General features: G+C 40.2%; 1 protein-coding gene across 9 annotated transcripts in view; it reads right to left on the reverse strand.

Annotated features, from left to right (window-relative positions):
- Positions 1-984: 984 nt before the first annotated feature.
- MBNL1 (muscleblind-like splicing regulator 1) overlaps positions 985-15,852 on the reverse strand; it is a 113,080-nt gene continuing 98,212 nt past the window's right edge. For 6 of the 9 annotated variants that reach the window (XM_009333951.1, XM_009333960.1, XM_009333959.1 and 3 more), the window contains 4 exons: positions 10,414-10,449; positions 9,621-9,715; positions 5,971-6,045; positions 985-4,350 (listed from right to left, as the gene is read on the reverse strand). In XM_009333951.1, coding sequence (XP_009332226.1) covers positions 5,989-6,045; positions 9,621-9,715; positions 10,414-10,449 — 188 coding nt within the window. In that variant the 3' untranslated portion in view covers positions 985-4,350; positions 5,971-5,988. The remainder of the gene's footprint in view (positions 4,351-5,970; positions 6,046-9,620; positions 9,716-10,413; positions 10,450-15,852) is intronic. The other 3 variants (XM_009333953.1, XM_009333954.1, XM_009333955.1) reach the window with 3 other exon arrangements.

The raw sequence follows: 15,852 nt of genomic DNA on the forward strand, positions 1-15,852 counted from the left end.
CGACCTCCCGCCGGGCTGGCGACCCGGGGGCAGCGCCGCCGAGCAGCCGCCCGCCCGACTTCGGTCGCGGCAGCGCTAACCGGTAGCAGCTGTCGGAGCTGCCCGATTAACCGTGGGAACCTCCGTGGCCGCCTTCATTGGTTAGAGAGGAAAATAAAGTCGTGGGTTTTTGCTAATTTAGAACATTCGCGCTGCTCGGCGCATTATTTTTTAACTTGGCAGCTAAATGCAATGACAAATTAAAATGCTGGTGTCATCGCCAGTATTGATGCAGACGCGGTGCAAATGAGCCGGGTGTTCAGCAGACAGGATTGAGGCATCCTGATGCGCCGAGCTGAGAAATGAAGTAAATAAAAGCGGCCTTTGAAACGCGAGCTCTTCTGTGAGGTCCCTCAGGCTGCGCTAACAAACACCGGAGACACCCGAAACCCGCGTGGAAAACAAGTGTTCCCATGTGTTTCCTTTTCCGAACTAAGCCTGTGGTTTTTCGGTCAATAATTTTGATTATCAGAGTGATTTGTGCGAGACTGATCAAGCGACAGTAACGCGTGGAAATGGGGCTCCCTCTAACGTCAGTCGCCGCCTCGCTGCACCCCCATTTGCCTGCTGCGGGCACGAAAACCGGGGGCAGGCAGATGTCGAGGGTCCCTTTCTTTTACCCGTACCTTGGAAGTACAGCCACAAGAGGGTAATAACAGCTTGGTCTGCATCTATGGTATCCTGTTGCTTTATACGTATCCTCTGGATTTAACAATAATAGCGTGTATACTTAGCATTCTTAATATATATCCTGTATATTTAACATACTATGCACCGTTGAAGAAAAAACCCCCCAATACCGGCATAGAGGTTTTCCCCCACAAATCAATTATATCCCTTCAGTCAAACAAACATGCAGATAAAATGAAAAATGCGTACAAAAGAAAGCGGTGCAATTTTTAACCTGATAGATATAGAAAAACATAATTAAGAAAGAGAATTTTATTAGGGCAATTTCACTTTATTTTTTCCATACAGCAAGGTCAACTATAGCAGTAATAATAAAATAAGCATAAAAACAAATTGCAGCCCAGGACAGAGTACATAATTTGGAGCAACTACAAGCAAAAAGTAAGTCTGTGATTACATAATAGTAAAACCAAGCACATCTGTCCTTTCAGCAGATGAAAAGTTGCGGGGTTGCAAATAAGTGCAACTTCATTAATTATTCAGTGTGAGTACTGGAGAGATCAGATAGCAGTAATGGCCTAATCACTTTCTCTTCCCAGCTTTGGCATATATAATGACAAGGTTTCTTGAACGCTTTCCATTAAAACGGTAAAATCTCCCAGGGTTTTTTTTTTCACCTGCTAAAAGAACAGGACCACTACAGCAATAAAAAATAATCACATAACAACTACAGCTACGGTGTGCTGTTTGGTTTGCCTGTTCATGATTTAACTCTTTTGTGAAAGTCAGTATTTGTTTTGAAGAATCTTTTTTGTGAACAATAAACCACTGAAATTGTCAGAAACTGGTTTGAATAGCATATATCTTTAATATAGTTTTTTGATACTTTAAACATGCAGTAGGTTTTGAATAATGTACGGAATATTTGATCCATGATTTCACCTTGATGGTTTGAAGTACCTGCTTTTTTTTCCTTTTTTTTTTTCCTTTTTTTTTTTATTAATGATTTTCAGGCAGATTTGAACCAGTGGAGCTTTTGTCAGTCATGAGATCTCGGAAGGATGGCATATCTTTCCAGCTGAAAAAATCCTGGCAAACTACAAGCTGTCCACATAAAGCAAAGCAACTTTTTTGAAGGGGTATGGAGTGCTAACTCTGTGCCACTTTTGCAAGCAATTTTGTTCAGCCTGTCATTTTATTAGCCTTAACAAAACTCCTTGTAATTATAGACATTTTTATTCAAAATAAGATCTTACTATTATACAGGTTTCTCTCTTTTTTGACTATATACAGAAGTGCAAAAAGTCAACCTTCTCTCTATACGTTCCCACATGCTAAACTGCAGCATAATCAACCCTCAAGAGTTTGCACACACACACTATAATTCTTGTTACGTAAACTTTGAGTATTTGGATTATCAACAAAAAGTCCCTTGATCTATTGATTATGCAGCTTATTTATAACAAGGCCTGATATTCAGGGATTTCAAAAAATATTTAAACAATATTTTAACATTTGAAATGGATACAGTAGAAAATAAATTTTATTCTAATATCTAGGAACTAGATTTTCTCATAATAACTAATTACAAACAAAATAAATCATCAAAATATTACTCAATTGTCTGCCAGGATTGTTGCGATAGCAACAACTTAACTTCTTACTTAGCAATGATTATATAATTATAAGATATCCATATAAAAGATCTTTGTTCTTTTAATGAAAACTAGACAAGAACTAACAATGACTGACATTCTTACATTGTAATATTAAATCAGTAAAATATAAATCATTTAGTTAACAATAATACGAATACTCATATGACACTACATGTAAATTCAAAACTGAGTATGTTATGAAGAAAACTACTTTTTTTTGTATTTTGAAAAAGTCATCAGTAAACTCTAATAAAACAAAATTCTATAAACTGAAATGGTATTCAACTGGTAATAGAAAATGAAAACAATCTAATAAATGTAAGAAATAAAAACTACACTTTTAACAAGAAAAAAATAAGTAATATTCTATAATGTTAAGTAACTACAATAACATGTGAAGTCACCTATACTTTCTTAACACGATTGAAATTACATTGGTATGGGTTTTAACCCGTAATGTAATAATCTAAGGCTTTAATAGATGTACAGTACAATCAGTAAAATCAACACATCATTCTTATACTATAAAGCATCTCTCTCAAGCATAAAAACTCGCAGTAAACTTGGAAGTATGGAGAGTTCTACAACCGAACTCGCGCTTCTTCCACTCCACGCTACGCTACCAGTGACCTGGCCCCCACTTCAGCACTTTGCTGAACAGAGCAAAAATATCCTTTACTAGCTGCAACATCCAAACCACAAAAAGGAATTCCTTTGGATGAATCCATTCTTAAAACTTGAATGCACATCTATTTTTTTGTTTTTATTTTGTAAAGGCTTTCTAAGGCTATAAGCAGTTAATCCGAACAAAAAAATTCACATATAAAACTCACCCAAGTATTTAACCCACCCAATTTCTACACTAATTAACATCTCCATTTTTTCATATTTTGGTTTGTCGTGCATCTGATGTCAGTGCTTCTTTCGTCTTTGTTTAGAGTCACCATGTAAAGCGTGACTTTGATGAAGTAAAAGTGAAACCCATCTCTGCAAAACATTTATAGTCCTTTTGACTTTCGACAGAGGCTATAAATAGAAGCAAAAGTTCCTCAAATGTTTGTTACTGTGTCTCAGAAATGGCTTTTCCCTTTCGTATATCATGTTATACAGTAAAATATGCATATGTATTACACTACAATGCCTTAAAATAGTTTATATATATGTCCAGTATGGGTTAATTTGTACGGCTAGAGTATCTTTCTTGTGCTGTCTACTGTTACTGTAAGGAATAGTTGGCCATTTCTGAGACAGCTTTGGTTTGAAACAGAATGGTGCCCTTTGACTGATTAGTACTAATAAAGTAAGTGAAAACGTGGTTCTGAAAATAACACTGCAGAAATAATACTCTAATCGGATGTACAGTCTATGGCACTTCATGAGAATCCTTAACAACATGGTATTTAAAGCCATTGATGTGCTTTAAAATATACACAGTTGTGGTTTTGCTTGGCACATTCATCTCTGTCAGATACCTCTCTTACCACTTCTTACAATCTATTACATTAAAAATATTACTCTTAAACAAAAATTACTGTGCATGCACGCTCTCGTCTATAATGGCAATTTTAAATACAAGGTGCACCTTTGTTATTTGTAAACCTTGAAAGAAATAAACTTACTTTAAAAAATTATATCTTGGTCTACAGACGTACCAATACATAATAGATTTATGGTTACATCATTGTCTGTCTTTTCAAGGTGACATACATGATTATGTAGGAAATAGACTACATATGCATATTCCAATCCATATGCATACTTCTGTGCTAGAAAAGATAGACCATGTTGTAGTTTTTAGACAATAAGATCACCTCAGCACAAATATCAATTAAATGTACAAAGTATATAGGCAACAGTGTGCAGTGGATTTCCAAGTTCTTGTTTCATCTCGTTAACATGCAATGTGTGGATGTCTTACTGCTGAGGGAGTTTCCGAGTGTTGCTTGACGGTATATACATTATGGCTAATGAGCTTGTCCTCTTCTCAACCCAAACACACTGTCCTTTTCTCTTTAGCTATGATCTAGAAAGGAAAAAAGATAAAGCATTTTCAACACAGTCATAACTTCTTGTTAGCACCACATCAGCCCAAACTTTGCATTTGCAACAGGGAAATCTGCCACCGAGTACCGGGGAAGCTTGCACCCAAACCCCGCGGGATTTCCCTTCAGTAACGTTCTTGCAGCAGAGGTTCACTTTACCCCTGAATTCTGCAGCAATAGAAGTGCACGATACACTGGCCTCCTGCTGTTCCCGAGACCCCAGCCGTGGGATCAGAATTTGGGGGACAGTTTCCAGACTCCAGAGCCCAGACCCTGGGAGGCAGCTCCCCACAAAGTGCTGTGTGAGCACTGCCCAGCAGCCCTGGGCGCCTCTCTCTTCCCAGGGCCTGTTGCCGCTGCCCTGTAAAACCTGGGAGCCCAACCAGTATCTGAGAGGCACCTAAACATCCTTAGAAATCTGGGCCCTATGTTCCCAAGGTAATTTTTCTTACTTAACTGCTCATCTAGTGTAGCTATTTTTCTGGTCTCTATTGCCTGTCACACCTCTAGAGAGTGATTCCTCCTCCACCTCTGGACGGTCTCTAAAATGGGGACACCCCAGACCCAGCTGACTGCGGAGGGAAGCCTGGTAGCGAACTTAGGCTGCAGACTAGAGGCATCCCACCTGAGTCACTTAAGCAGTGTAAAAATGTTTATGCTCAGCTGAAAGGAATAATTGTTATTATAAACCCACTGTGGCAAATCAGTTAATCCTCACCCTAAGTAATAATTCCATTATGGCCGAGCCATTCAATAAAAAACACAGCAAAAATGGAGTGCAACGGAGAGAAAGGTAATATAAATGACAAGCTATCCTAGGGGAGGTGATGTGCTGCGGGTGGTCTTAATGACAACAGGTAATTGTCAGACTGGAAACTACAGTTTACTCATAGGAAGACACAGGGGAAAAAACCTCTCAAGCTTAGGCACACAAACCTAGATTTCAAACTTTATGGGGTGAAAGGTTACAGTATAAAAAGCTGACATACACTGTCTGCAATCGCCGTTCACACCAACACAATGCAGGTATGAACTGCGCCTGCACTGTGGGACCTCTCCTTGCCTTATCACCCATGCCAGGAAAATACTGTACATAACGCATCATAATCTGACAACCTGCGTTCAAGAGAAATCAGGCTTCAGCTGGGCAGATGACTAAACCTGTCTTTAGAGATGCTGGCTTTCCAAATTTGGAGATTTAAAATTAGTTCTTTCTAAAGACAGCTTAACATAACCACCTCCCCCCTAGACCTGGCTCATATCAGTGCTAGAGCCATCATCCTTTATGAACAAAATGTAAAATTCTAACTTTAGACTCTCTGATTTTGCTATTCAGAAGTTTATCCATATGTATAATATGTCCCTTCTATATGTACAAACTAATACCGTCAACTGGTCCAACACACTAGCTAACATGGTCACTGCTAACTACGGGATTCTCCACTCAGAGAAGAATGGCATGTCGGTGGAGTTCAGAGCCTCTTCCCCCATATCTTACTAGTTCTCTTAGAAAGAAAATAAAAACATTCTGTCCCTGAAAAAGACAAATTATGCACACATATAGGTAAGAAAACTGCAAGCAACAATGCATGGGAACTTACTGTTTGATGACAAAATGTCTACATCTGTGTAACATACTTGTGGCTAGTCAGATGTTCGGCAGATATTATGGGTATCTATAGGTAAAAAATGTAAACAATGAATAACATGTGCAATGAGCTGACCGAGAGACACAGCATTTTGCTATAGAACATAAGTTTGGAAAAGTGAGGATCAGCTGTGAGTTGGTGGATTTTATATTGTAACTATAAGTTAAAGTCAACTGAAGTGCTACAACAGCAACTTAAAACCGGAAAACATTGTGTTAAGTAGTACTTGACAAATATAAATAAATATTATTGGTTGTTTAGGAAATAAGAGAAGTTAAAATCTACAAAAGTCATGCAGTGCAGTAATTGAAAATAGCCCTTTTTGTTGGCCTACACAAAATTCTGTGCTTTCAGTGTATCATTTAAAATGATAAATTCTACAGTGGCCTTGTTTCAGTCCGATTTTGTGAAGTGTTCACTGCTTTCACCGTCTTGGTTTTTGAATGCCAAACCTAAGATGCCCTGAGCTGGATTTTCACAGCTGGTGAAAATCCACCATCGAGAAGAGCTGCCTGCTCTTCCCACAACCACTGCAGGCATCACGGTAGATCAGCTGAAAAGCTAAGACTCCCCGAAGCAGTGAAACAATTCTCAAAATGTTCGTCTGCGTAAACAGAATTCACTATGGGGCTCTCTTGAAGTGGCCCATCAACTCAGCTTCCCATTTAAAAAAAAAAAAAATTAAAATCAGAGTAGATTACCAAAAGTACAAATAACAAACATATTCTACATCCCACCCTTGGGTCCCAGCGGTGCAGCCCTCTGTGTGCAGTGCACAGGCTGAAGTCCATGGGAGCGAGCCCAAACAGACCTCGCAGGTCAGGCCCTTGAGAAGGGACAGCCCTAAAGCATGCAGGTGTTGGAGGAACTGTGAGCAACTTTGCATTACAGACAGGACCAGAAGTCTGGCTGGAAGGAGCAAATAGATGCGCCCACGTACAGGGAAACATGCTGGGGCATACAACACAAAATTGATTTGTAGCATCACAAATGGCTGTTGCACTTGAAAAGACTCTTTTTTCCTAGTGGATACTAAGGCTGACCTGTTAATCCGCACAAGAAAGGGAATGGGGAGGTTTCCTCTTAACTAAATCGTTTAACACGACTCGGTGTCGGTTGTTCCACCCCTTGTGCCCTCTCCTCCCCTAACAACTCCACACAACTCTACAACATTGCCAACTTGTACAGAAATGTGCTTCAAGTATAATGAAGCTTCTCATACCATTGTTTTCTACTGCTGCAGGACAGGCTGTTGCACCCAACTGTGTAGAAGCATCAGGGATAGTGCTGTCGGAACATACCAAGGACCTTCAACACCCGTCAGTGAAGATGAAGGGCCAGATCTTAAGACTTTTGGCATGCATGCACATTGCATCGTGTGGCATTAAATAATTTCAGCATTGCTCACATAGTATATACATATATTTGTTATATATGTATATATTGAGGTTTGGCTGCAGTACTTTACTAAGTGTGTTATGAGGCTCCAGGGAGGATATGCATGAAATGATCAGATTCTACAACAGAAAGTTTCCCTGTAATCTATTTGGGAAAGTGCATGGTTATTTAGACAGAGAGATTATTTTAAAAAATAATGTTGTTTTTCTGTGGCTTGGCTTGTTCTCACAACTCTCTGGACTTACAGAGGATATAGAGATGCTTAAATTAATTGTATGGTGCAATAAATTACAATATTAAAAAACTTTGGGCATACAGGTGGTTGCTTGCTTAGGTGACATATATGCAGAGGTAGTCATACCTATAAACGAGCTTTTCAAAATACAAAGTAATTCTTATTCTGGTTTAAATCCATCAGTGACATGGTCACTCAGCAAACACTTCTGAAGACTAGAAAGTGCTACTTGCTAAGCAGACTAACCTAAGTATTTTTTGGAATTGTAAAATATCCAGGTCCCTTTTGAGACTCGGGATGTGCACGCCTATGTATCACTGCAACAGCGTCATTTTTGGAATAATACTTTTGAGAGATCAGTAAGCAGACAGGTTAACACAGAACGTACAGCTGGGCGTAGTACAAAATGGTAGTGCTCAATAGGCAAAGGTGGAAAGGCTCAAAGCCAAAGACTCTGGACTTAATCCTGCGAGAGCCTGAAGCACTTGGTACCCTCAGCGGCAGCGCAGCGCCCAGCGCACTGCAGCAAGGCCAGGGGCTCCTGGCTCTGCAGGAGCTGGTGCCATCCACCCCAAGCACAGAGGTGCAGGTGCAGCAGGGCACGGGCACGGGTATTGCTGCTTAACGCCCAACTGCAGCCGCAAACCTGACAACTTTATGATAGGATTTTGAAATTGTTTAAGGGGTTAGCTCTAATGAATTAGGGAGCCGAGTGTGCCAGGTGAGCCTGCCTTAAAAACTCAGAGTTAATTTCACATACAGAACCACATCTGCAAAATGCTAAAGAAAATCTTTAGTTCCCTTTTCTAAAAGGCATATGTATGATTCCCACTGAGTCGAGAGTAATACATTATTATTATTATTATTATTATTATTATTTTCCCTTCCTTTTCTGTCCTATTAAACTGTCTTTATCTCAACCCACAAATCTTACTTTTTTTTTCCCCGATTCTCTCCCCCATCCCACTGCGGGGAGGGGGGGAGCGAGCAAACGGCTGAGTGGTGTTTAGCTGCCTGCTGGGTTAAACCACAACAATATTAGACCAGAACTATGGTTTCATGACATAAGGCAATTCTAACTTCCTAGTAAATCTCAACAAATAATTTGTTTTTATAAGAGAAAGAAGAGGGTCTTTTAAAAGTTTTTACTGTTGCACTTTCAACCAGATGTACTACAGAAATCTGCATTTTTGACAACCCAGCTAGATGAAAACAACAGGCCACGTTCTGTTCTCAGGTGCAGCTCCTCTGGCCCCTGGTACTTATCTTTGTAGCATAGTTTCTGGCATTCTGGAGAGGACTTTTAATCACTTATTTAGTACAGCATTATTCTTTTATTCCTGAAATACATCCAAACATGGCAACAATCGGGGTTGCTATTTAGAAATAAACCCAGACTCTAACAGACATTTTCTTAACTGACGTCTGTCTATTGCAAGAAGTAATCGGCCCTTTCCTAGCAGAATCACAAGCTGAAACAAAGGTTTGAAAGAAGTTTCTGTGTGGCCCATGCTCAAACGTTTTTGTTTTGCTCTTGGAAGAGGAGAGTCAGAACATGTTCAGACTGCTCAATTCCGACTGTTAAAATTCTGATCCTGCAACCCCTTTGCACAAAGGTTTTATTGGCTTTCACTGGAGTTCTGCACTAAAAGGAACTGTCGGCTTCACAGAAATAGAAATAAATAATGGGTTCCGTGTATTATCCCTTTCTCTTTACATCTCTGAGAGCAGAAATAAGCAGCACAGCCCATAAATGTTAAGACTGAGTCAGAAACTCTATTATCAATTATTTTTAGCATCAGAAATGGAACTGCAGCACCTTTTGAGCATGGATAAAGGCTTATTAAGCTGCGCTGCAGGTCTTGGAGAGAATGTGTAGGCCAACAAGAGGTAAAATCAAAACCCCCATGCTCATTAAAAGCACCAATTTCAAGTTGTCTGTAAGGAACAAAGCTGTAAATTAGCAAACCTGGTTGGCTGTGGCTGTTGCAGCGAAGGGAACACTTGTGGCAGATGTTGTTGCTGCAGACACAGTGGCTGGCGTAGCACCGTGCACCATGGGAACTTTCGGAAGGAAAATCATATAAGCAAACATACAGAAGAGTGTAGCAGTATGGGAACCAGAGCGACATGTGGTAGGATAATTGAGCATGGTATTTATCACAGCAAAAAGCCCGAGACATCATTGCCAGCGCGTGACATGCAATCACAGTGCAAAGCAGGACAACATTCCAGGGAGAAAGAGGGGAGGGAAATGAAAGAGAAAAAAAGGGGAAAATGCTTGTTACCATCAAATCAAGAAAATTGACACAAACAAGCTTAACCATTTCAATACAAAAATCAACAGAAGAATTTTTAAATGCCCTTATATTTACAAATTTTTGCCTTTTAAGAATTCAACCCAGACATTTACTGCAAACAAAAATTAATCTTGTTGAAGGATAGTATACGTCTATGTGGCTATAGTAAGATACAGTCTTTATTTAACACAAGATAGTTTCTAAACACTGGAACTCATAGTCCAATCAAAATCCACCAAGGAACAATGTGCAATTCAAACAACTGCTATACAAAATTAACAATGTCTATGTGTCCATGTCAATTAAATAAAACAATTGCATTTAATTGACAGGTGTTAGTGCAGGAGGCTAAGGGAGATGGATTGGCACAAGAGCTGTAAGTTAAAATCTAGCAGTGGATTTTGAGGGTCTGTGAGCTGCACCACAGGTTTAAGATAATCAAGAAACAAAGCTGGCACCTACCAACACTTGTAGCGGGTGTCATGCACAATATTGAGCCTGCCCATCATGCATTGCAACAGGAAGGTGGATTTGGAAAGGGAAAAGAATTAAAACAACCCATCACACGTGTAATTAGAAAATTTCATTTGAACAAAGAAGAAAAATTGTTATTATGGGAACAGTGGCATGTAACTGTCAGCACAATCAAACCATACAATAGCACAGTGATCCATTAGAACTAGTCTTCAGTGAAGGGGAAAGAGCTGATTGAACTGTGTGCTGGTATATCGTGTTTGCCTTTGTAGCACCATGGAATATTAGCATGGCTAGGACAAGTTTCTTTAGCTTTATTTTAAAACTATTTTAATCTTAAATCTTTTTGCCTTTTGACATAAGCTTTGTAATGGTTTTTACCCTGGTTTCCTCAGATTAAAATAAAGTTGCACCTGCCTACAGGTACCTGAGGTCCACCCCTGCTAGGACACCAGGACACACGGAGTAGCCAGAGCAAGGGACTAGCACTGCTGTGCCCTCTCCCTGCAGCTGCTCAGGAAGCGCAGCGTAAGGCTTATTCTGTCCGGGTAAGACAGCGCGAGGAGGCAAGCGAGGCTCTCCCCTCCTGCTAGAGCAGCCTTTTCAGCTGGGGCCCTTCTTGGATGGGCTGGAGCGATGATTCCTTGTAGAGCGATGACTTGATCTATACCGTTTCATTAGCCGCAGTCTGACTGCTCCAATATTTAGGTAATACATAGGCAAAAACCAGGTGAATTTGGCATGCAGTACTTTTGTCATATCTGTACAACCCCTGTGAGCTGCCGGTCAAGTGGAGGTGATCCTGACTCTCCTCTGGTCTGTTTGCTTAATATGCAGGTCAGAGGAGTGACTGAATAGCAAAAGTCTCCCATGCAGCTCATGGCAGCACCTAAGAATACTTGTTCAGCAATTTTTTCTACATTATTGGATGTATTTTAAGCAGCTGGTGTCTGGGCTCATAACCTGCAACTCTCTTTAGGCTACACAAAAATAACTGAAGTGACAGCACCTGGTGAATTCTGCCCTGCAACTAGAGAGCCAACAGCAGTATGGTGTTTTTAGGAACATTACGGTATCATTTTTTAACTAAGTTGGTAATTCTGTTTACTTTACATAGCAAAATGCCTTCCACCAGACTGAACTCAGAATCTTCTATTTTTGCTTCCCAAATGATAAAGATATACTGATATTTCAGAATATCAATTTTTAATAAATGATTTACTTTTTTATTTAACAAATAACATTTCTTAACACCGCTAATTTTGCCTGACACAGCAGAAACTGAAATAAACTCTGAAATCTGGGAACAGAGATTGGAGTGGAAATGGAAATGTATTCTAGAAGACTGCCAGTGGGAGCCACGGCAATGCTGCTTCCTTGACATTACGTGACCGTAACAAGGGGGACAGGAAATTGGTTTAGCTGGTGCCAAGCATTGTAGTGGCTTGCACAATCTCAAGAGCATTTAACTAAGCAGGGAAAAAGTCAGTCAGTGTAATTACTGCTGGGGACAAGGTTATTCTCTGTCATCACTGTATCTGCAAGACTACAAAGAAAAGGGCATAGTCATGTTTCCTAATTACTCTTCTATTTCTGTGTCATGGAAGAGACTGAAAATATTCACAAAGAAAGGTTAAATAAAAGAAGGGCAGCTTTTCTGACTTCCCATGCACGAATCATGGATGAAGTCAATGGGACCACTTGCAAGATTAAAAAATGGAGCAGAATTTGGCTATAAAGTGCAAACAGTACGTAAAACTGCTTTCTCGGTCCCTCTTATGACATCTCTGTGGTGTTAATGAGCTTACACAGAAGAACCTTTGAGTTCTGTCTCTCTGCAGAAGTGCACTATTTATAAGGTTGCACATACTTCATTAGATCTGGAATATTACATCATTCCATGCATAATTAGGTCTACATGTTAAAGACGAGTTAGATTTTCATAATGACTCTGAAATATCACTGTAAAGCTTTTCAGCTCAAAATTTTAGTCTGAGTTATCATCATTAACATTATAACCAGCGCACACAGTTTTGAAAGGGAATCGAAGCAAATGAACATAAGGCGGAAATGAAAATACTAGCTAGGGTGCAATAACTTGCAAATATGAAGACATAATGCTGTATGACCCTCTTACCAGTAATAAAAGTCATTTTTGCTATGACCTTAATATTCATCTTGACTTCAGAAGCTTTGACTGACTAATGAGAATGCATGAATAATAAATGTGCAGTTTCAAATGTTCCCTAGCTTTTCAGCACAAGGCAGAATTTTAACTCAAGGATGTGCTCAGTTAACTGATCGTAACTTCACAACCAGATTATTTCTGCAGTGGAATAAAGCTATTTTTATAAATATTCTAGGTTTACTGATGTTTTAAGCATTTTTTTCTCTTCTCTCCCTTGTATTATTCCCCTCAGTCTATTTATTCTGTCCAATCTACTAAATCTTAATTAAAAATATCACCATAGACAGCATAAGCACTCCTGTCAAGGTGAACAGTTGTGCCTGATCTTTCCCTCCCTAACATTCTGGAGGAGAGCAGTGTTTTTACACAGACCCAGAAGCCCCATGGAGGAAGGTGCTTACACTGATATCACTTTAGGAAAGCACCTGTGCACTGACTGAGTCCTAACAATGAGCAAGTAAGTTCTCTGGAGTTGAAGCTGCAGTAACTAAATAAATATGCAATGCATTAACTTAATGGCAGAGGTGGCTGAAGCCTTGCCACTGCTGGCTACATGGTTCAGCTGCCCTGCTGCAATTCTGCCGCTTGCACGTGCATCAGGACAACAGCTCCTGGCAGTATCCTGTAAACCTGACCCCTTTCTTCTGGAGGATTACCTTTCTCAAAGACCGTCTGGTCACCCGGTTTACACGCACAGGCCAGGAACAAGTGTATCAGCACAACTGAGGAGACAGTGAGCTGAGGCACAGGATGGTAGTAAGCACCAGGGCATGAATTTAATCTAGTTGCAGACAGGAGCTCTCTATCTGCATGTACAAACATACCCCCAGCCAGCTCACAGTTACGGCAGGACAAAGAGCATGTGCAGAAGTAGTGAATGCCAAGTAACCGGTGCTCTGCAAGTTCACAGCCCCACAGTGAAACATTTGCCCGCGTGTCTGCCAAGGCGTCAAGAGTCGGCAGCCAGGACTGAAGTACCAAAACAGCTTGTGAACATCTATTAAGTTGTGCAGAGCCTCCTCATTCGGCAGACTAACTCCACTTATTTCAACTAGCCAACACCACAAGTGTTCCCAGTTCTTTCTTGCAACACCTTTTACACTCCCCTCTCAGTCTGGGCACAGCTTCCAGCAGCCAAGGTTTCTGGGAGACCTCAAGAGGGGAGTCGTGCAAAGAGGGAGCTTTATTTGAGAGTGGTGAGATGAGTATGTAAGAGCATTTAATCACTTAAAGTGTGCTGGAGTCCCAGTGTCCATCCCCTGGCATGGATGATCCCTTTATATGCTTTCACATGCCCTTGCATACAGGCAGCCAGAATTAAGCCTTACAATTCAGAAGAGGTATCTAGGTTTGTCTGGAACATGAGTGGAAAACTCTCAAGGGTGAAACATCAAGAATGAAGTGCTCTGCAGGGAGGAGGGTCCTGCCAAGATCCTCCGTAGGGGTACACACCTGTACTGTGTAGGTTCTGCAAGTGTCCTGCCCGCCAGACCTGCTGCATTTTCATAAATTGCAGCTGAAGCAACTAACAATGCATATGAGTAATTACACTTTGGGTGTCTGAACCTGAAAAATGTCACTTTAATTCAGACCCCACTGAATTAACCTACCTCTGCTCCATGGCAGTGGAGCTGAGGGCACCCACACTCTGTGCTCTCCCGTCGGTTCTTAGGGACTGATGGAGAAACTCTATTTCCAGATGACTATGTACAAACAGGACTGATGCTAGTTAATTTTAAGTGGGGAAAACTAAGAAGGGCAAGGTGGCAAGTAAAATTTTCAAACTTTCAGAAAAGTACTGGATTACTGGAAAGCTCAAACTGATGCTATCTGAAAAATATAAAAAGAGAACTTATAGTAGCTCATGCTAAAAAATCCTTTACTCTTCTTCTTTAACACACACTAAACTTCAGTGGTCAAGAAAGGTCAAATGAAGCACCAAGAACCACTGCGCAAACTCCTGTAGGTTTCAGTATAGATTTGCTAGAGGAAGAGCTGAGGTACATTGCGTGTAAGTGCCAGTGTGAAAGATCCTGGTCAATGATGTAGTGCAAATGAGGTCTGATGCACACAAACTATAACCCCAGCTTCTAAGTTCAAACGGCGTGATTCTAAGCAGCTCAAGTACTTCTAGAAATCATCCAGCCCTTGCTGATTTAATGGAAGCTGGAAAATTGCGTGGTTTACTGACAACATCAGTTATGCTTTGCCAAAACAAATCTGTGAAATTGTTTAATATCTACAGGAAGGACTGTGATTGCACAAGCATTTTTATATTAATTTTAGTATGTGGGCTAGAGACCTGACCTAAAGCTTACTTAACTAGAGTCTTTCTATTGACTCCAACAAGCTTTGCAACAAGCTTTTACTAATATGTTTTAGTGGTTGCAATGCATTTTTGGAACGTAAATAAGTTATTACAATGTACTACATCAAGCAACTAATTTTTGTGCCATTTAAATTATAAATGTTGGTTGTATGCCAGATTGTACCATCAAGAAAGAATGGTAAAAGGCATTATACCGAATTCCTGGGAACTGCCAAAACTGTTTAGGACAAAATCCTTAAGTTTCTTTGGTAAAGACTGAATAGTTGTATTTTCTTTTCTCCCCTCCCCTCAGCTAGTCAGGATTACGAAGGGCCATCCTCACAGACTCCTTCCAATATTTTGAGTATAGATCTACCAGATGCCCTCTGCGTTTCATCACTTACCTCCTAGAATGATAGTGCTGGTTCACATGTAAAAAAGCTAACTCAGCTGTGTTAATATAGGCATAAATTCACATGACATTCTAGATATAGAATTTTTCATGAAGTGCTGTTTGCAGAACCAAAACAAATATTCCAACTTTAAGACCCATTTTCTTCAGAGGGATTTCTGCTTATGTAAATAGTACAGGCATCAATTCTTCAGCAATTACACTAGGACAAGTGTAGATTTGATCACTCATGAATAAAAGCAAGTGCACCTCGGTTCTGCTTCGACCAAAATCACCCCCGAGGCTTTAGTGGTAGAGGCCTGAACCTTGATTTCCTGTGTAGGTTCATGATTAGCCTATCTGTGAGACTGCCTGCCTATGCCTTTTATGATCACTGCACCATAATTAAAATCAAAACCTTCAAGTGTGTGACTCAGAACAACTGTTGCTAAGCACGTGAAGGCAAAGGGGTCTTACAGCAAAGAGAAACAAGTACAACAACTTAAGAGATGTGTAATGAAGAGAAGTTAATCAAGGGAA

This window comes from Pygoscelis adeliae, unplaced genomic scaffold (assembly GCF_000699105.1).
Source record: "Pygoscelis adeliae isolate BGI_AS28 unplaced genomic scaffold, ASM69910v1 Scaffold241, whole genome shotgun sequence".
Taxonomy (NCBI): Eukaryota; Metazoa; Chordata; class Aves; order Sphenisciformes; family Spheniscidae; genus Pygoscelis; species Pygoscelis adeliae.